Here is a 20853-nt window from a genome sequence, read left to right on the forward strand (position 1 = left end):
TTTCCCTCCCCACTCTTAAAGCTGTCTGGGATCCACGCGTCCAACACCGTCTCCTAAATTCTTCGTTTGAACTACCCTGCCCTCTGTCACTCACATGCACACTGGCACACACATTTAGAAACACAAAAACATGCATGTATACATCATGTAACCTTTCCCTGCTGAGTATGATAAAGTGCCCTTTTCCTGGTTATGGAGAAGACACACACACTCCCAACCCAACACAGGTATAACACTATTTCTCTTTTGCTTGTTTGGTGAGTTACGGCAACTCCTCTCATCCTCGTCCTGATGGGAGAGTTTGGGGATTGTTGCTAACTGTACCATGTCCCGGTGACAGCCGGTGTTGCTCCGCTATGTTGCCTACACCATCATTTGCAGGGGCGCACTAAACGCCCGTGTCGCACAGTCTGGGTCGGAGGGTGTCATACGCGCAGGATGAGCAATGACAAGTCCAGCAGCTGCTCCCTTCCTCCAAAAACCCCATTGATCTTAGAAAGAGTTACAGTACATATACTTTCTATATATTAAAATACACTAAAGATGAGTCGATTATCCACCGGCAGTCCAACATTTACTGAATAGCTTGCACGTGGCCAGAACTGTTTATGTTGCCACGCCGAAAAGCCTGATTCAAGAAGCTGCTTAAACACTGAATTAGACTAAAGTCAAGGTAAATCACAGGATCCAGGGCCGCCTGTTTAAACTCGCCATTCCATCTAATTAGGAGTGGTTAAATCGTCTCCATCTCTGATACCCACTTCTACCTTAGAGAGGGATGCTGGCTAATTCTTGGAAACAGTAAGGGGTCTCATTTCCGTTTGCCATTAGAGAGCCGAGGTTTCTAATCATTGCTATCCGAATGAGTTTCTCAGTGTGCCGGCTGCATCCTGCAGAGACACTTTGCCGCTCGCTCTCAACCGTGATATGAAACAAAGCTTTGGGGATGACAGCGGGTGTCCGGACTGGAGGGGCTGCAGCCGTTACATGCTTTACGTTTTCTTTTCCAGCAACGCTGTCTTTTAACACCTCCTCAATTATTGTTTAATGGATTTCCTTGGAAAATAATGGATAACTCTTGCTCTAATAAGATGTTATTATAATATCATCCTTTTTGATTTTTGGATCATCACCCAAATAGATCCATGAAATAAGGTGTCAAACCTGAATGATTTCGCTACTGCAGTCAATTTCATGCCCCAGTTTGATGCTCTCTGACACTTGCAGCGAAAAAAGGACGGTTGAACGAACCCACAGCACTGACACTCCTACCAGGAGCATATAGCGATAATACGGGTAGACAGGGACAGGAAGGAGGAGAAAACAGCGAGGAACTAGCAACTAGGTCTCTTTAAGGTGGACTGTGTTCTGGAAAAGGAGAGGCGCATGAATAATGAAAAGTGTTTTCCACTGGAAAGGCAGAGGAACAGATGTCATATCATATCGAATCAAATAGGGTCTTGAAAATGTTTCTTAACGGACATAGTTGGAAGAATTGGCTTTGCCTTCAACGGTCATCAAACCCTCATTACTAATCACCGGTTTGCTTTGAACAGTTAGAGGGGAACGCTGTGCACTGGGCTCTGTCCATGGTGCTGAAACAACTTACGTTTCCCTCCCAGGCCCTCTCCTCACACCCACATATAACTCAGCGTTTAATAATTCAAACATTATTTAAAACCAGCAACTGGGATCAGTGCTTCCGGTCGGCATCGTGACCGTCCACTATCCCAGGATGGAAAACTATTAGCCCTTCTGCTAAGTCAGTCAGTACATACTGTACTCTTCAGTCGGTCTAATGGTGCTTTAGCGTGCCCACACAAAATACACTACAGTGCATCCATTATTTCCTCCCTTTCTGCAGCAGGCCAGTGCTCACAGACATTTTTTTTTCCACAGTGAAAACACACACTGCCCACTGCTGGACGGTATCATATCTTCATTCACAAGTGATGAAGGTCAGACTTTCAAAAAAAAGATGGTGGGATGTCATAAATGAACCGTGAATGTGCTTAATAAAAGTCGATACTGAATGCATGCTGGAAATGTTTTATGAAAGTATGAATCAACCGTCGACAAACAAACTTCGTTTCCTTTGTTTGCGCTCATTTTGCAAAAATATAATGAAGCACATATTCAGTGTACAAATACTCAAGTGTAGGTATTTTTTCCCTACTTCTTTGGTGCACTGTAGTCAGGAAGCCTAGTTCATCCAATCAGAGAGCCTACTTTTGCTGCAGGCTCAGACTAAAGGAAGTCCCAGAACACCGGATAAACAAAAACTCATCACCCGGCTCATACGCTATCGGAGCTAATTCAATCTGTTATCTAAGCAGCCCCAACAATACACAGAATAAAAAATGAGGGCATGCTCGACAAAACTAAAAAAAATGGGGCTGCTATTTGGCACACTGAGCTTCATCCGTGTATTTACAGTATAATGGGAGCAAACTTTCCTTTCATCCCACCCAGGGAACACAAATAAGTTTAAAAATGGTCATTTTAGAGAGATAACCTTAGCTGGTTTTGAATCGTGCTGCCTTCACACTGGCTGGATGCTGAGGCAGCTCCGCTCAGGGATGTAATGGGATACTGCAGCACTAGAGAACCGTGTGCACAGAAACTTGCCTAGAAGCATCAGGGAGTCCCGCACTAACCTTCCCCCTCCCTCTGCCTCCTCCTCCTGCTTTTCTTTCAAGTACGTGTGAGAGAGAAACAAAATATCCATTAAAAGTATGATGTACATATCTAAATGTGATTACAGAAATGTCCAAAACACACACTGACAAAGACCACACAACTTCAGAAGTGTAAAAAAAAAAAAAAACCCAGCATGCATGAAGCAGGGGGGGGGGGGAGAGCGTCGCTGCTTACCTTTTGTGCAGGCTGCTCTCCTCTGGACACCGAGCTCTTCCCCTTCTCCACGGGCTCAGGGACACTTTGAGATAGAGAGAAAAATAATCAATCTTCTCTTACTTTCTCTTATTTCCAGTTTCAGAATGAAATGAGTCAGGAGTCAGAACACAGCCCTCTGGAAACACACCTTTACTCTGTCCTCCTGTAAACTCTGCCACATGTACACATGCACGCACCCATTCAAATGCACCCCAAGACTGGAGTACACAAATTGATAAAGATCTGCTCAGGGGAGGGATAAAAACTACACACACTCACACACTGCAGTTTTATTCCCCTCCTTTCTCTTGCCCACTCGCTCTGCTGTTTTTTCTCTCACTGCTGTCTTTGCCTGCACTGCCTCCTGATTGGCTAAGCTGCTCTTCAATAACATAAGCTCTCTTCTTTAACTGGAAGGTGGCCAGTTGTGTGGTGCACCAGAAAACCCTCCCGCCCTGCTCATCTCTTTTTTACCCCCCCGCTCTCCTCCCTTTTCCACCCTCCTAAGTGCCTTCGGAGAAGAATGCTGAGCTCTGCAATTTCATACGCATCGAGTGGGGAAAAAAAGGAAAAAGGCAATGGAGGACAGAGAGAGGGGGTTGGGGGAGCATGTGGGAGAGGAGAAAGGAGCGAGAGTGAGAACGGGAGAGAGAGCGAGAGAACATTTGGCGATTCGGTGTGCCGCAGTGGGACAAGCAGAAGCTGCATGGGGACAAAGAGAGAGGGGCTTTTAGGAGAGGGGGCAGATTTTTGGATGCATGGTCCACCAGCCTCAGCGTGCCGGGGTGAGACGGCATGTCACATGAAGGGAGATTTCCCTGCACTCACTGCAGCGCGGCTCGCTGGCTCTGCTGCAGTGTGGAGTCTAATTGCCAGGCAAGGAGGGGGATGGTGAGGGAGGAGGAAGAGGAGGAGGAGAGGAGGGGGTTGGTTGCAGTGATGCTGAAGTACAGTCTTCCAGCCAACCACAGATATATGGGGGGGGGAATGGGCAGCCAGCCGCAGTTAATGCCTTTTCCTCATGAATTATTGAAGGTGCCCCAAAGGAGAGCGGAGGGTCACAGACAGCAAACTACTGAGCCTGTTCAGACAGTCTCACTGCTACTGAGGTTTATGATGATAACTCACACCTGGAGTACAGGTCATCAGATTATTAAATGGACCCCCCCCCCCTTCAGTGAGATTATTTAATCCCACTAATATAATAGACCGCTTTGAATGGAGATGGTGTCCTATTAGCTCTCTGCTTTCAGTGTTAAAAGGCTTGTCCCATCCGGGGAGAATAATTGGATGTGGGATTGACTCTGTGGTGTCAGATTTCCTGCCACTCTCTCTCTCTTTTGACTCGCATCTGGTTCTTCCGATGTGTCCCAGCTGCACTGAAGCACAATACCCGAGCAGATCAATACCGACAAAAACAATAACACAACCATCTGCAGAGGCTACAATGAGCGCTCCGGAAGTTATATATCCACGGAGAAAAACGCAAATACACCATTTGCCCAAGCGACAATATAGTTGACTGATGGATGAACGCGTACATAAAGAGATGATTATATATATTTGGCTTAATGTCCTGATGTAAAATACTGTGTGACGGGAAGGGACGGGTGATGAGATCACAGTATTTTTTGGATTAGAGTATTTCAGAAGCAGCATTTTGTCAAAAAAAAAAGCTGGTGATAGAAATCTGTCACCTACTTGCAAAAGTTCACAACAGTTTGGCTGATTTTGAGGTTCAAAAAAGGAACATTTATTTTCAAATTAATATACACACACGTGTTTCAATGAAGAAGATTATATACACACACACACACACACACACACACACACACACACACACACACACACACACACACACACACACACACACACACAGGGAATAACACAGAAATTGCATACTTGTTATTACAACATATGAATTTTTCCATGGATCATCTGCGTGCGTTTTCCTTCATCACCGCGGTCTCGGCTTTCATCGGGAGGCTGTAGACTGTGATGGAGACGTTTGCGTGTTCGAAGACTTGTTCCATTATCTCGGACACTTTACTCCACTGCAGCCGATCCAGGCCACAACCAATACTGTTGGAAAGAGAGAGCCGACACGCACATCTCGTCACACTGGAAATGCTTTCATTGAGCAAATTAGTATTTTTCTCTTTAACCTGGGGCTGTATTCACAAAACATTCTGAGAATAAACTCAGAGAGCCCCTAATTTAGCCTAAACACTTCTAGGAAGGAGGTATTTGATATTAACTGGATTAAATCAGTTTCTATATATGTAGTGCCGTCGGCCAGCATGTAAATCTATATACCATTTTTTCCAGTTTACAAATATCTTTTCTGTTATTACGGTGTTGGAGAGGGAGACGGGAGCGCATCTCTAATGAGATTGACTGCAAACATTATCCCTGCCAGATCTAATCTGTAGCGATTCATTAACTCACTGACATTCAGCTTTCAGGGAAATATTTTTCCGACCTCTTTCCAGTTTCCCCTCTGCTTAAGAAGCTCCAAAGCCTCCTCCCTACTCCTGCTGTTCACCTCTCTTAAGTGCTAATATCTTATATGAACTGTAAGTGGGAACTCATTATTTTGAAGGAATTTTCTTAGAATTTCATCACTCCTTGTACTAGGAAGCTTTATGAATACATGCATCACTAAATGACAAGAAATTATACAAACCGAGGCATTGATATTCTTGTTACTCCGTTCACTTCGCAGTGTGACTTCATGTCCTCCAGGCTCTGTCTCAAGCTGTCATAGGTGGGCTTTTGGGTGGCCTTTTGCTTTGTGATCTGAAATATAATCGCAGGAGAGCAACAATGATCATATTAATAACAATGCCAACGTTACAACATAGAGGAAACTCTTCTAATTAACTGCTACATCTTTACCAGATAGTAGACAAAACGTCTGTCTCTTTTTAGTACAGCACACTCTCCTGTCAGCTTTTCTGTTTGGAGATTTTTTTTAGAAAGAAGATAAAATCAACATCAGATTAAGACACAATACAACTACAGGCATGTTTTAAAATTGGTGGACAAGTCATTACAAAACCATGCTGTGCAGGAGCAAAAACAGGCGTTATTTTTAAGTAAGTCAGGAGGAATTTAGAAAATAAATGTCTACAAAAATGATACATAAAGCATGAAGAATATTTGAATCTGAAGCCATAAAAACATCCAACTTCTGTATTAATTAATACAGAATAAACAGTGTAGTGATATTGTGTCAAATAATATTATTTTAACAACTGTCAAGCTACTGCTGAAACCAAAGCCAGTGTTCTGTGCTGAAACAAATGATCACAGGGGAATCAATAAGCCCAAAATAAGTCTCCTGATGAATTTTTTATAAAAAAGGGCTGACTCACTCTGTGCCTTTAACTCATCTACCCCTTTGAACCGCCTCTTGAACATCACTGCTATGCCTGCCCCCATGCGGCAGTCCTCGCTGATGCAGTGGGCCAAGGCCTCGTCCCCGGGGCACGAGAACAGGTCCCCGGTCACATAGTTCAGTCTCCAGCGGCCTTCTGCAGCCTAGCCAGGAGGGGGCAGCATTGCACCGTGTCATGAAGCGTAATGACAGAACAAGAAATAAACACTGGCGTGCGGAGAAGGAAAAAAAACGCCCCTCTTATTAGCGCTAGTTCAACGAAACCAGAAACCTCTTGATAGTCCAAGTGTTAACTTTACCTTAATCGCGTCAGTGACTGGTTTCTCACGTTCAGACGACATTGACACAACAGTGATTGACGCACTTGAGCGGTGAGTTGACTCGGTGTCTTTCTTGAACACACATTAAAACAACCGCCGGAAGACTTGCAAGCTAGCTTAGCAAAGTGTCTCGAATAACTTACAAACCGTCGACTGCAAGTGGCCGTTTGTAAAATGCCAAATAAAGGTACTTTCGGGATGCTGTTTGATAGCTCAGTGGAGTTGTCAGGAACTAACGGGTGAAGCAGCAGCAGCAGCCTCGCGAGAAAACACGAGATTTTGAGGAGGGCGGGACCTCTCGAATGAATTCATGTTTTTGGATGATGTTCTGTACATACACTATGCAAACACCAACATCCAATAATAATAACTGTTTTTTTTCTTTTTTACAATACACCGAAGCCTACCACCAATATTTTGTCTTCACTAATGTTGCTGTTTTCATGAAGTTGTAGTGGTTCTTTCACATTAAAAGCCAAGCAGTTATGTCAGCGGACATTTACTCTGAAAGTCAGCTACAGGTCAACCACGTGCCCGTGTTGATTCATTGTTTTTGCGTAAATAGGGGCATTTAAAACAATGCCAATTCAGCTGCAGCATAAAATATAATTAATTATTGCAACCCACGAATTGGAGGAAAACATGCATGTAACAAATAGGCATCTAACCTCTGCATTATACCTATAATGTTGAACAAATAACAACTAATTATTGTGTATTTCGTGGTCTTCCACTGTAAAAGTTACAGCTACAAGTGTTGGTGCCACAAAGCTATGAGTGAATGAGGAACACTGTCCATCAATCTCAGTCTGTACGAACCCACATAGTCCTGAAAATACATCTAATCATTCTAAATAAGTAATAACACCTCCCTTGAGTGGACCATGGTTATGTAGGGGCTTTGATTATGTTTATTGAATCATTTTTATGCACATTTAAGGACACAGAACGAAAGGGAAAATACAGTAAGCAGTATATAAGCAGACCATAACTTGCAAAAATGGACAAAATTGCGCAAGTGTTGATTAAACCACTTTAAATAAAAATGTAGTATGCAGTAAGTTTAGCATTGTGGACATGCATCTAAATGGTGTTGCCTTTTTTATACAAATTGCAATAGATAAAAAAAAAAATGACAACATGATTGATAACATATGAAGGATCTGGTATTTTAGAGATTGACAGTCCACGTTCCAGCCTTAGTAGTCAGAACTGCGTCTTCGTTCGTTCATCCAGTCCCCGGGGTTAACGTCCATCTGCAGCATCTTCATCACCCACTTGTCCCTCCGAGCTCCGTCAATGAACTCATCCAACGAGAGCTCCCCTAAGAGATGAGGGACGGTCATCATTTTACTATATATTTCTACTTTACTGAATTTATTCTTTGGATGAGGAGATGACCATCGCTGATTACTTCAATTCTCAAACTACATTCTTAAATTAGGCTGCAGAAAAGTTCTTCAGACTCATTTTCCTTCCAGTTTTAATATGCACAAGCAACATCAATTGCATAGACACTTTTACATTAACACCCCACACGTCCATTAGAGCAGTTTGACACCAAGCTTTTGCATCATGCATGAAGCCTTTTAAGCCACCAGAAAACTCTGACAAACACTTACCATCTCCATTTTCATCAACCAGCTCAAATATCCGGTCAACCACTTGGTCTGGGGTCAGCAGATTGCACTCTTCATCCAGCTCCCCGTGGCAGGCTTTCTTCAGTCGATAAATAGACTGAGTGACAGAAAAAGTAAGTCACCACAACTCTCGCCGTGATTACATTTACAGTTGCACATCCTGTATGATAGTAAATATTACCTCCACGATTTCAAGAAGCTCTGTTTTATCGATGCACCCGCTTCCATCTTTATCGTACATTTTGAATGTCCATTTAAGCTTATGTTCCAGTTTACCCCTCAGGACTAAATTCAAGGCTGCCACATACTCCAGAAAATCAATGGTGTTGTCCTGTGTACACGAAGAGAAGAGCATTAAAAATAATTTTAACTTTGACAGGCAAAATGATGACATAAATAGCACGCCTAGTAGATGCAACAATAAAAAAACATCTTCATTCTTCAACATTATCTTTATTGGTTTTGTAACTGATTATTTTCACTATTAACTTATGTCCCAATTATGTTCTGAATTAATTATTTAGATTTCAATATTCCAGAAAATATAGAAAAATGGCCATCGTAATTTCCCAGGATCCAAGCTGACATATAAATACATAAATAATATAACATGTTTTCAATGTAATATATATATATATATATATATATATATATATATATATATATATACCGATTGATTGTCGGTAAAATTCTTAATAATGGGTTTACGGCAATGCTTTCAATCGACAAATCTTCACAAGTATTGTGTGTAGTCTCAAAACTAAAGTCGGACAAATGTCTACGTACAAGGCTTATACTTCCACACAACAGATGATTGTACTTACGCCGTTCTTGTCAAAGGCTCGAAACATGTTTTCAATGTAATCTGCGGCCTCCTTGTTATCAGCAACGCCAAAAAATCCTTTGAACTCGTGCATGAAGAGAGTCCCACTTGGGCACTCCACCACAAATTTTTTGTACCATTCCTGCAGCTCTGCCACATCGATTTCCTTGTCTGGGTCACTCTCCTCGCTAAGGCGCTGACCCATTATGGAAATCTTTCCTTCAACTCCCCTAAAACTGAAATTATTTCTTACACTACATTACGATTACCACAACAAACTTTACGCAAATCAAAAAAGATCAAAATGGCATGAAAGTCCATACAGGCTGAATCCGTTTTTGGGGTTCTCTATTGTGGTAAATTCCCTCTGAGGGTCAGGATGAGACACAGACTGGATCACATGATAAGGGATTAGAAATGGACACTTGTCAGAACCAATTAGTTCACCGACAGATATTGAGAGGATTTCCTTGTGGCACTGCTTCTATCTCTCCCAGAAAGTACATCTGTTAGCTTCATAGTGTGTGTAAACAATCAGAGAGGGTCTAATTAAAAGATGCTCTTAGTTGCATTATGGGAAATGTAGGATCCAGCATTTCTGGAAGAGCTTGACCCATACTAGCTAATCGTTCAGTGCTATTGACATTTTTGACAATTTCTCTTTTGGAGTCCCCAGACTTCATGAAAGTGGAATACTAAATCACTGGTGTACTCCTTGAAGTAATCTTTCCTGACCAGTTTGACGATGAAGCCATGTTATTTATTGCTCCCCTGATCACTGTTTACATGCCTGCTTGAGTGGCACTGATGCCTATAATTAATGTGTTGTAGTCACATTCACTAATGATGGACTTTACAACTGAGGGTGGAAAGAAGTAAATTTGAGAAATGTGTGGAAACATCTTGCAAGCTCTTAGCCTTGTTTGATTATTGTGCAGCAGAATAGTCTGTGGAGATTTTGGAGATAACTGCATGCATTCAATCGAATAAGAATGCCACCATTAGCAGTAACCGTAGCCATTGTTTACAGGCGAAGGCTTGGCCTTTCTCAATACCTTCCTGTGCTGACGCGGGGTTAGTGATAATCATAGCTTAGAAGTGTCAAGGCCACCTCTGGTGTAACTGGATGTTATCCCCACGATTAAAAAGATTCACACCTTCTTATATGAGACATTTTAAATCCCACCCATATTTTCCTCTGTTAATATTGACTGATCACACTACAGTTTAAATTTGAGCATTTATTGCTTTCCATGAATACTATGATACAAGCTCAAGCATTCAATTTCCAGCGATATTCAGTTTTATGAAGGCAGTGGACATGTATTACAAGTCTACAAAAAACAATTTACAGATGCGTACTGTAAAAATCCAAGCTATCAAAAGGGACATTTGTACAACTACGGTATGACATACAGAAGTGTAAAAGTACCTTGTGTTCTGTTGACAAATTTGGATGCAGAAATAGCTTCCCTTAAGCCAAACCAACATTCTATCCAACCAAACTGGTTACAGCTGGCAACATTGTGTGTTTGGTTTCATACAGTGACAAAGCAAAAACTGTGACATTTTCCACATCCTTCAAGGGGTAAATGCAAACAAGTGCAATGTAATGTTAATAAGAAATACATTTTATTTTATGTGCTTCACAGAAAAGCAAACGGCCGTTTTGCTTACCATTCTCAATTGGCATGTGTCCTCACTCAACAGGAGCGATGAACCACTGTTGAAAAATAGTCAAAACATCTTTGCTCAGGCCAAAGCACAACTCAAACCGTCAAATGTATCTTTGTGGAAGTGCATGCCAAATGACTTAAAAATAATGAAATTACTGGATTCATCTGTTATCAAGGTTAAATTATAACGTAAAAAAAAGAAAGATTAGAAAAACTTTTGTCAACAGTAAAAAAAAGTAGTCTCTCCATAATCTTTAAATCATGTCCTTCCAGTATAGACCAGGTGGTGTGTGGACTTGAGTAGTTGAAAACTGAAGAGGACAAAAAGATCCTTCTGCGAGGAATCTAGAGGTTCACATTGCTCCTGGCCCTAAAGTCCAGAGGTCCACAGTGCTACAGAAATACCCTTGGTATGGTATCATACAGTGTAAAAAAAAAGTCAGTCGACAGGCTGGGTTTAAGTTAGTCATGGTCCCCAGGCTCTATGGCAGTCTGTGTGTTTTTTGAACTGTCAATGTCGCCCTCTGTTGACAAGTCAGGTGAACTATCAGAAGAGGGGACCTGCTTGTCACTGGCGAGGCCTTCTCCATCACTACTGCTGCTGCTCTCCACATTTTCCTGCTCCAAGCTTGAACACTTCCCTGGTAGCGCAGGCTGCTCAGGTTGATCCACAGTGCTGTCCTTCTCTGGACTGTGGACATCCCCCCTCTCAGACGAGTCTTCATCCCTTTCAGAAGGTTCTGTCTGTGTACTGCTGGGCTCTGAGGACCAAAGTGGACAGCATTAGGGCCTCTAACTAACTATTATTTTCATCGTCAATGCATCTGTCGATTACCTTCTCAAATAATCGATATGTCCGTTGTGTAAAAAATGTAAGAAAATAGTCAAATATACCCATCATAAATTCCCAAAGCCCAAGGAGCCCATTTGGACCACCAGTCCAAAACCCAAATATAATCAGTTTACCATCGTAGAAGACCAAATTGAAACCGTAAAATGTTCTTCTTTCTCAAAACAATAACTCAAAATGATTACTCAACTATCAAAATTAGTTGCAGCTTAATTTGATATCAATCAAATATTGCCGCCTACATTACCCACAATGCTACCTGACTGCAAAAACAGACAGTAGGGGAATTCGACTTGATGTAGCCGCCTGCAGCGCGCTACCTAACGTGATGTATTGTGGGTTGAAAGCGATGCATGATGGCTAGAATTGTGTCCGACTTGGCAGCCGACTGCAAAGACGTCGCAGGGTCGCGACCATATCACGTGGCCCAAAACATCGCAGGAACAAGTTTTTAAGAGCCGCTTCTTGCAGCGCTTGGCAGCGCGGTCTACGACGGCTGCAACAGGCTTTCCCACACCTCCGCTACAGCGGAATGGTTCTCTATAGGTTAAAAGTTCAATGACGTGTGTTCAGGTCCGCACTCGGCGGCCACCTTGTGGTGAAATGATTTTTATTTTGGTTGCTTTGATATCATGGCTTGATCTAAAGTTCTGTGCATTGTGCTGTGAGTATAGGCCTATTTATATGATGTGAGGTCTGGTTCATACAAACAGAATTATAATACAAATATACTGAAAAAAAAAAAGAATGTCTTCCACATGTTGCCTTGTGTGTGTGTGTATATATATATATATATATATATATATATATAACATATCCTCTTTGCTGCTGTGTTCTATCGCTTGAGCACCAGACTTGGCTACAGACTCTTTTAAAGCCCGCCCCCTCAGACACCTGCAGCTCTCATCAGCGTGATAAGTCAAGTCAAGTCAAGCCAAGACCATCCTGAACAAGCCTAATGTTATGCACTCATTCCAATACCCACGTATTAATGCTGGGATTTTTTTTTATTTCACTTTCTCATAACAATAGCAGCACTGAGTGCAGATGACTTTACACTTACCATCATCCTCTGCAGTAGTAGGTGTGTCACCGGATGTTCCACTTTTACACTCGCGACCACAAGAGACTTCGGAAGACAGAGGCGTGTCTGACGAGCTATCGGGCCCTTTATAACAAGGCGACTCGTTTTCATCACTTTCTGTTTCATCCTCTTCTTTTTCGTCAAACTTGAGCCTCTTGACCTCATGCTTGCCAGCGTCTGAATTCTCCTCCTCCTCCTCATCTCCATCCTCGCAGTGTTTGTTCTTTATCCCACTGTTTGCCGTCATTTCATCCTCTGCTGGCGAGGAATCACTGCCGTAATGACGGAAACACACAGTTGAGTAAATTATAAACATTCAATTAATGTCAAAAAAGTAAAGGACACCCATATATATTCATTTTAAAGCTGGGATGTTGAGAAGACTATGCTGCTTATGGAGGAAATCTCAGGGCTCGGCAGATTTCATCATCAGCCCACCTGCATTTTAAATAAAGATAATGAGTAACGCACAGCTCCACACATGCACCATACTTACCCAATGTGATGCTCCTCCCCCTCCTCCGTGGTTGGCTGCGGCCCTTTACGGACTGCACAGTCAGGGAGCCCGTTGGTGGAAAGCGACGCCGACAACAACAGCTTTGGTCTGTTGAGTGGTTTTGGTGTGTCTGGTCCATTTACATTTGGGCTGCAAAAAAAAGGGTAAAAACCCTTCATTACACAAGCTGTATCACAAGATGGCAAAACCAGCAGAACTACAAATACCCAAACTGACAGGCAAGATATAACTGGCCGGACTATAGCCTTGTTGGAATTTGGATATTTGACTTTCAGCTAAATCAACTTTCCCCTTGAGGGTGTATGAGGAAAGTTTAGATTTGTGGAAGTCAATCACTGACAAGTAGTGTGGCTCCCACCTGTCTGAATATAGAGAGGAGTTACCGGGAAACATCACTCCATTCATTCTGTTTACACTGGATGCCCCATTTTTCCTTCGAAAGAAGTAGAAAGGCACAAAACAACTGGCTGTTAATTGTAACTTTGTACGTGTGACTGAATAGGCAAAGTCAAGGGAGCTGTCAATGTGCATCAGAAGCAGCTCAACAGAAATACTGCAGCCAGCAGAGCAAGGGGAGGAGAAGCTTGGCAGCTGTATACTTACTCTGATGTGGGGTACACACAGCTGACCACCATAACATTCTGCAATGCATAAACAATAATATATATTAGAATTCAACTTAAAGCCTAGGAACGTATCTTTAAAATCAATATTCATCAATTAATCTTGTGTGAAAACATTAGTTTGGGGGCGTTTTATCAGAGAGGTGCAGTGCAGTACTCACCTTCTCTAAACCCATGAGAAACTTGTCTGTTCGTGTATAGTTGCGTTTGGGGTCCGTAAGGAGTTCGCATAGACGCTGGATGGTGAATGGGATTCTGGAAAGGTGTTCAAGAGACATATTTAGGATTAGCCACACAGCCGTCTCATAGCCAGCATCCACACCTGCCAAACCCAGCAGAACTGGGACCTGAGACCTGAGGAAGAGACCTGCTGGTCACACTTCATGATAAGAATGATTAAATATTATCGTTTGTTCAACATGCTGCTTCTTATATTCTAGGGGAAACCTTTAGGCAGTATTATGTTTAACTTGATGAAGATTTTAGCCTGAATATTCTACAATTTTTAATATTTAATGCCATGGCTCAACAATAAGGATCACTCGCTTGCCTTTAGATTTAGTATATCCCAATAAGATTCTTCTGCACCTGGTCACATATTGCAGTATGTGAGCTGGCATGCTTTTCTGGCTATTCTGACCCATAAAATATAACAACGTACTATGTCCCAATTGAATAGATACTGCATGGAACAGTGGTAGGGCAGCTGCAGTATGTACTAAAAGTAAAAAAAGAAAAGCATGACATTTTCAACGTAATGAAAGTTTGTGAGCTGGAGCGCAAACTCTTGTTTGCTGTTTGTAAAGGGGCTTACTATGAGCTGTACTCACCCATTGTAACCATCCACTATCTTTAAGATCCTCGTCTTCATGTCTTCGAAGGGAACAAACTCGACATTGGGATTATGCAGCACTCTGTGTTCTGGTGTTGAAGCGTGGAAATCATCCATGACTTTTTCCAACTTAAACACAAAGTAGGTTTTGAATTGTGACCACGAGATCCTGGAAGATATTGGAAATTTCAAACCTGTATGTAGTAATTAAAAGTGTTGCAACATATTTTACAAAACAGTCTGATAAGAGTGATTAAAAAAAAAGGTTCCCAAAGCAGGATTCATTTACAGGAAAACGTCCTTGCTGTGTGAAGATTTGTTTTAATGTTTTATGTGAACCCTTGAGGACTACTCACGTTGGCAGGCCCGTCTTGGCAACATGGCACAAGAATTGCTCTAGTTCAGGACAGGTCTCTTTCTTGCCTTTTTTCTCAAAATCTGTAAATGCCCGCATTAAAAGTAAGAAAAACAAAAATAGATTATTTGCAATAATGCTAACCCAAACAAGACACGAATCAGACTCAAACAGTGTTTGGAACTTTTTTCGGATTAACGTTACTTCTGGCACATTAAGTGTGCGCTGGCGATGATCAAATTATTATAAGTGTCAACAATGAGCCGCATCGTGTGGAAAATAGGCCAAAAGGGAAAGAAAATAAGTTCAGCAACACATCGTACAAGTGTCAAAAACGAATTGCACCTGACCAACTGGAAAGTTCTTGCAAAAGTTAGTAAGTTAGCATGTTTATTGTTATGCTATCCAGCTAGCTGTTTACATAATTCCCCGAGTCTCGGTGCGGCAAAAAAAATGGGTCAAAAGTAGCAAATGTGACGAACTTCTTTCTTGTAGAGAAACAAGCTAGGCCAAGCCGAGACAGGTCGGATAGCCCATAGGTGCCTCTTCTAAACGCTAGGTTAATCGTTGTTAGTACGCTACCGTGAAGTTACAGTAACGCACGTAACGTAGTTAGCAAACACCGCACATTGCTCCGGCTGCATCACAACACAGAATCAAAAACATTCACTAATCACGACTCTGTTAATTTAATAACTGTAAAATTGCCTTGAAACGCCTCCAGTAACGCGTCGATGTCCATAGTTGTGTCCCGTCACAGGCAGGAAATACTTGCTAGCTAGTTAGCGGTAGCATGTAGCGGCCAGTGACCCAACAAAGCTGGTGGCAGCAAGGGCAACACTGCGCATGTCTAAAAATGACGTAGTCACATTTGCGGAAGATGCGTTCCTCCTCAACCTGAGAGGATCCACAAAAGCACTCGAATGTCGTCGTCGTAGCGCCTGGGTGAGCAGCCGTACTTGAAATAGTATCCGTTCTCGTTGCGCAACTCATTATGTTTTGAGGTAAAGTGTGTGCCGACGTCAGTGACAGAAACTTCTGGGTCGCTCCGGTGCGCTGCAGATACCACGGGCGGTCAGCGGGCGTCATCGTTTCTCTGTTGCTGTGACGACAGAGGCGACCAATGAGTCAGCAGCTGATCGGGGTTAATTTCACCTAACCAACCTATATACCTACAACAGCACTGGTAAAAAAAAAACACCTTCATAAGATTTTTTTTTTTTCACGAAGTCATTCGGTTTTCAGAGGAAATAATGGCAGTTCCAGTCGCTGCGTTACAACTGAGCACATCATCCGGCCCGGGTCTGCTGGAGCACAACAACATTCACATCAGCGACAGAGATTTGGGAAGGATTTCAAGTGACAACGGCACTTTGCCTTTACATTCTCCATGGACCTTCTGGCTCGATAGGTAAGCCACTGTGTTGTTGTTGTTGTTGTTGTTGTTGTTGTTGTTGTTGTTGTTGTTGTTTTCCTCACTGTTGTTATAATATGTATCTTTAATTTTGTCAAGTAGGTGAACTCTTTGTTGCTGACCTTTTAATGCGAACAAAGAAATTACGAATTAACCAGACCCTTGTAAACCAGATAACATTATAGGTGTTTTAACAGCGACAAAGGGAATGCCATTACAACAAACGCTGCTGTTGACACAGCTTTTCTGTCGACTTGTTTTCTCTGTGACCTATTTGCAAGTCCTCCACTTGGAAGGGTCTTAAAATAAAGGGAGTGCTCATGACAAACTAGCCAAACATAATAACTCGACCTGATTTCAGCCCAGGGCGGTTTGAGTTCTGCCATACTTGTGGGTTTTTTTTTTATATGAGTTTGGGTGTTGTTGTGTCAAAGCCTTGTGTGTCTTTTGCCCTGGTTCGGCATTTTTTATATTGCCTTGAAATTCCTGCAGCTCAAATGTACTAAAGTTCCCAATTTGAAATCCCAACTTTTTTGTTGTTGTATGAAAGCACTTTCAGAATGAATGTTGAGAAATCAAAGTTGAATACAATTGACGGTGAGTTACACAAGCCTGATCATCCCCCAGTGCGTTCAAATCAGAGGGAGCTGTGTTCAAATGGGGTCAGTGTTGTTTACTGTTTACTGGCTTATTTGTCATCTGATCAGCCCCCCCACCCCCCCCCCACCGACCTGTCTGCTCAGAGGGCAGCTCACTGTAACATGTCTGAGTTAGACTTGAGTCTGTCTTTTTCAAGCAACAATAAATATAATTGAATTAAATGCATCTTTTTTTTCTCCCCCATCAGATCTCTACCAGGAACAACAGCGGCTGAATGTGAGTCAAACCTGAAGAAAATCTACACCGTGGAGACGGTCCAGGTAAGATGCTTTACAGTCTTGACACACAATGTTGGTACATTCTGCCACATTAGGAGCTATGGGGGGTTAGGGAGTATTACTGGAGGCGATGACACATTTCAGAAGCAAGTTTCCTTATTACAAACAAATCAAAATGATATGCTGATTTCCTCCATGGTGCTCAGTTTCTCTTGCTCCAAAAATACACCAAAACCACAACCAAACTATAATTGAGACACCCACCAGGAGAAACCGAATACTTGGTTCCTCAGTGGTGTCCTTGTATTCGAAAGTAACCAACATGCAGGGTTTAGGCCCTCAAATACCACTTTATGAACCCCTAACCACAACAGTGTTGGATAAGGACTCGTAAATGAGCAAGTGTGCGTGTGGTTAAGAGCAATAAGGAAAAGACATTTGGCAGTGATTTCCTACACCGTAACACATGTGAAATATTAACCAACCGCCGGCGCTCCCCGTGCCAGTAAACGGCTCAATAAAATAACCTGTTTCCTCTCTTCACCCTGCCACTTGAGTAGAACTTCTGGAGAGTTTACAACAACATACCCTGCGTCTCCAGCTTGCCTTTGAGATGCAGCTATCACCTGATGAGGGGAGAAAGAAAACCACTCTGGTACGTTTTCAATTTAAGATAAATGCAGGTTTGTGTCTGCAGTGTAGAAGCTGTGAAATTGCTTTGTGTAATGTTGTGTTGGTTTTGCAGGGAAGAAGAAAGCAATGCTAAAGGGGGGGTTTGGAAGATGAAAGTTCCCAAAGAATGCACTGTAAGTGATATTACCAATATATTTCTGTTCTGATGCTTATGAATTATTTCCTGTTTACCAAATGTGTCTTCCTATTTACAGTCTGCTGTGTGGAAGGAGTTGCTGTTGGCTACTATTGGAGAGCAGTTCAGTGATTATTGTGCCTCAGGTGAATCCCCAGATTGAGTAATGTGAAAGTGCATCGGCTTGCATTTTATGATAGTGCGAGTCTGAATTGCATGAATCTCATTCTGTGCTGCCGCTCTTGCAGATGACGAAGTGGTCGGGGTCAGCGTCAGCGTAAGAGACAGAGAAGACGTGTTTCAGGTCTGGAACGGAAACGCCTCTTGTGCTAACGAGTCAAACATCATAGGAAGGATCAACGAGCTCCTTCCTCAAGTACCTTTTAAAGCGGTGTTCTACAAACGTGAGTATATTCCTGGAATATTAATAACATGGGTTTTTTAAAAAAATGGATTCACAATAACACCCTGAAATTGTTCTTTTTTTGGCTCGTATTTCAGCACACGAGGAGCACCATGCTTTTGAAGGAGGTCGGAGACATTAGCACATTTTGCACATCAGAACCCCCGATATATATTCATGTTGTGTTGCTTATCTTGGATAATATTTGGGCACATTTTGAACAATTTGAGTTCATGGTTGATTGATGAATCATCTTAATTACCTCACGATGTAGCCCATGTATTCTGATTCTCAATCGTGGTTTTCCATCTTCTGAGCATTACTGTCATCCATAATAACTACCAGAATATTTTAATGTAAGTTGAAAGCAGAAAAAAAATCATTTTAGTTAGATTTTGTCTGTGGAAGTGTGTGTTTTTATACTTCGACATTTTGCAAATCCTTAACCAAAACAGCAGATCATGTACATGTTAGATTTTACTGTATTATAATATATTTTTGTGCAATTTCCTGAGCACAGACAAAGCAAGGTTTTTGAATCGAATCAAATTTTTTGGATCTCAGAGGAGACCCTTTTTATCTTAACAGTGCATGACAAGGCTTTTCTCGTGAGCACTTTTCTCTGTTTTGTATGTTACAGCCAAAATACTGTTGCCTATTATAAATATTTAGTAAAGCTGTAATGCTAATAGAGCAGAAAATTGCACACTTTTTTTATTTCTCTTCTTCTTTTTTTTTTAGAATATGAGCGGATTCTAAAAGGTTTTTACAATAAAATGACCTCAGTACTAAAACCGACACGAGTAGATGCTGAGAATTATATGTAATCATTTCAATTCTGTAGAATTTGCCGCAAATCTGCAGTGTGGTGGTTGTCATTTTGTTGTAGCATCTCTATCCCAAATCAAGCACTTTGTTTTTTGTTTCTTACTGTGAGTGTGAGTTGTGATAACAGAGACTTTTGGTTTTGTGTCACCTTTTCCTGATGGAAGTGTAAAGCTGTTTTTTCTTTTAATAGTTACCCTAGATGTGTAAATGAAGGTTTTTTTCTTTTCCTGTAGTCATAGGACCGGGGTTAAAATTGAATTTGTGAAGCTTACCCTTTTAAAATGATATTATTTCCAGGAAAAATGATGAACAAACACATGACAAACATAAATCTTTCACAGAGAGACGACAGAAAAGAAAAGATCTAAATCTCACTTTACTTGTTGGACTGCATATTTAAGTGATTTGTACAAATGGCGGGTGCTGAAGTGATACGCAGTGGGGTCAAATCTGCATGAAACAAGAAGAGTTTACATAGTTCAGTGTCTCCCAAATCCATGGCTTTCAAGACGTTTTCTGTGGTAATGTAAAAGGCTGTATTGTATTATTGAACATTATAATCCTATCAGGGAATAAGTTGACATTTAGAAAGTTGAGCCCTTATACATGAAAGGCACATTTCCCCAGCGTTTGTATGTGACAAGAGGAAGTGAGATGGACTATTCTAATCGGCATAGAGCAGATTTGTTTTTAATACTGTAATACTTAACCACAATGAAACCCACAGAGCGAAAGACTGCTGCTTTGTTTTGTCAATCAAATCAAATGTTTTACGGATGTATGATGCTGGTGTTCTTGCTTGGATTTGCTGCTAAGGGATATTCACAGGAGTTGATTTTTCAGACGACCGACTTTGCCAAACCTGCATCGTTTTCCCTGTATTCTCCCGTCGTTGGTGTAGTTCAAGCACACATACTGTAGGATACGAGAATACTGTACCCTTGCACATATAGTTGACTCAGATCTCAGACTTTGTAACTGATTGTTGATCTTTGGATGGTGCCTTGTGTTTTACCAGCAGTTTAGAATGTCACCTGTGTTCAGCATGTTGAAATTGTATATAGTCATGTTTCTCTGTTGGTTTTACATGTGTTTCAAAAATAAAGATGCCTAAACTGCCACCTTTTGACTGTTTTGGAATACTTACTGCGGGAGTGAGAATATCAATATTGCAGTAAAATCAGTATATTACATTGATCCTTTTGGACCGTTTTTTTTTCTCGAAGAGATTGTCTTGTTGTCTTCAGGCTGTTTGTTGGCAGAAAATCGGTCAAATTCTTCTTTTAGATTGTATAAGATGTGTAGGTCTCTATGAATTTTGTAATTTTTCACTTCCACAAGGGAGGAGTTTCACATTGAATCAAATATAAGGTAAGTTAAAATGAAAGTATCTGGAGAGAAGTTTTTATGCAGCAGATATTGCACACAATTCATGGACATGGGAACAGCATTCTCTGTGGGGGGGAGAGGCCCCATGGGTGAAGAGAGTAAAACATTTGTTTAAAAC

The 20853-nt window shown here is 41.6% G+C and overlaps 4 protein-coding genes across 8 annotated transcripts; 1 reads left to right on the top strand and 3 right to left on the bottom strand.

Annotated features, from left to right (window-relative positions):
* Positions 1-4707: 4707 nt before the first annotated feature.
* Positions 4708-6867, bottom strand: oard1 (O-acyl-ADP-ribose deacylase 1). The gene is made up of 5 exons (XM_084015682.1): positions 6595-6867; positions 6273-6438; positions 5794-5852; positions 5582-5694; positions 4708-4977 (listed from the first exon to the last, which is right to left on the bottom strand). Exons 1-5 carry the CDS (start codon positions 6634-6636, stop codon positions 4830-4832), a joined length of 528 nt encoding a protein of 175 aa, XP_083871808.1. The 5' UTR covers positions 6637-6867; the 3' UTR covers positions 4708-4829.
* An 819-nt stretch (positions 6868-7686) lies between these two features.
* guca1b (guanylate cyclase activator 1B) lies at positions 7687-9464 on the bottom strand. Its single transcript, XM_084015673.1, has 4 exons — positions 9080-9464; positions 8437-8586; positions 8238-8352; positions 7687-7939 (listed from the first exon to the last, which is right to left on the bottom strand). Exons 1-4 carry the CDS (start codon positions 9281-9283, stop codon positions 7815-7817), a joined length of 594 nt encoding a protein of 197 aa, XP_083871799.1. The 5' UTR covers positions 9284-9464; the 3' UTR covers positions 7687-7814.
* Positions 9465-10304: 840 nt separating this feature from the next.
* On the bottom strand, positions 10305-16229 carry LOC311017374 (serine/threonine-protein phosphatase 4 regulatory subunit 2-A-like). 4 transcript variants are annotated; one of them, XM_084015659.1, is made up of 9 exons: positions 15975-16217; positions 15017-15098; positions 14659-14829; positions 13990-14083; positions 13809-13846; positions 13564-13638; positions 13185-13334; positions 12668-12960; positions 10305-11515 (listed from the first exon to the last, which is right to left on the bottom strand). In XM_084015659.1, the coding sequence occupies exons 1-9, from the start codon at positions 16102-16104 to the stop codon at positions 11217-11219; spliced, it is 1332 nt and encodes a 443-aa protein (XP_083871785.1). In that variant the 5' UTR covers positions 16105-16217; the 3' UTR covers positions 10305-11216. The 4 variants fall into 4 exon arrangements, with proteins under 4 accessions (XP_083871785.1, XP_083871787.1, XP_083871786.1 ...); XM_084015661.1 differs by lacking the exon at positions 15975-16217 and adding an exon at positions 15724-15883; XM_084015660.1 differs by lacking the exon at positions 13564-13638 and having other exon boundaries at positions 15975-16229.
* Positions 16146-20460, top strand: LOC311017379 (eukaryotic translation initiation factor 4E type 3-like). 2 transcript variants are annotated; one of them, XM_084015670.1, is made up of 7 exons: positions 16146-16426; positions 17277-17349; positions 17868-17962; positions 18053-18113; positions 18195-18261; positions 18364-18519; positions 18617-20460. In XM_084015670.1, exons 1-7 carry the CDS (start codon positions 16269-16271, stop codon positions 18658-18660), a joined length of 654 nt encoding a protein of 217 aa, XP_083871796.1. In that variant the 5' UTR covers positions 16146-16268; the 3' UTR covers positions 18661-20460. The 2 variants fall into 2 exon arrangements, with proteins under 2 accessions (XP_083871796.1, XP_083871797.1); XM_084015671.1 differs by lacking the exon at positions 16146-16426 and having other exon boundaries at positions 17865-17962.
* Positions 20461-20853: the final 393 nt, after the last annotated feature.

Source organism: Eutrigla gurnardus (genome assembly GCF_963514095.1).
Source record: "Eutrigla gurnardus genome assembly, chromosome: 8".
NCBI classification, from domain to species: domain Eukaryota; kingdom Metazoa; phylum Chordata; class Actinopteri; order Perciformes; family Triglidae; genus Eutrigla; species Eutrigla gurnardus.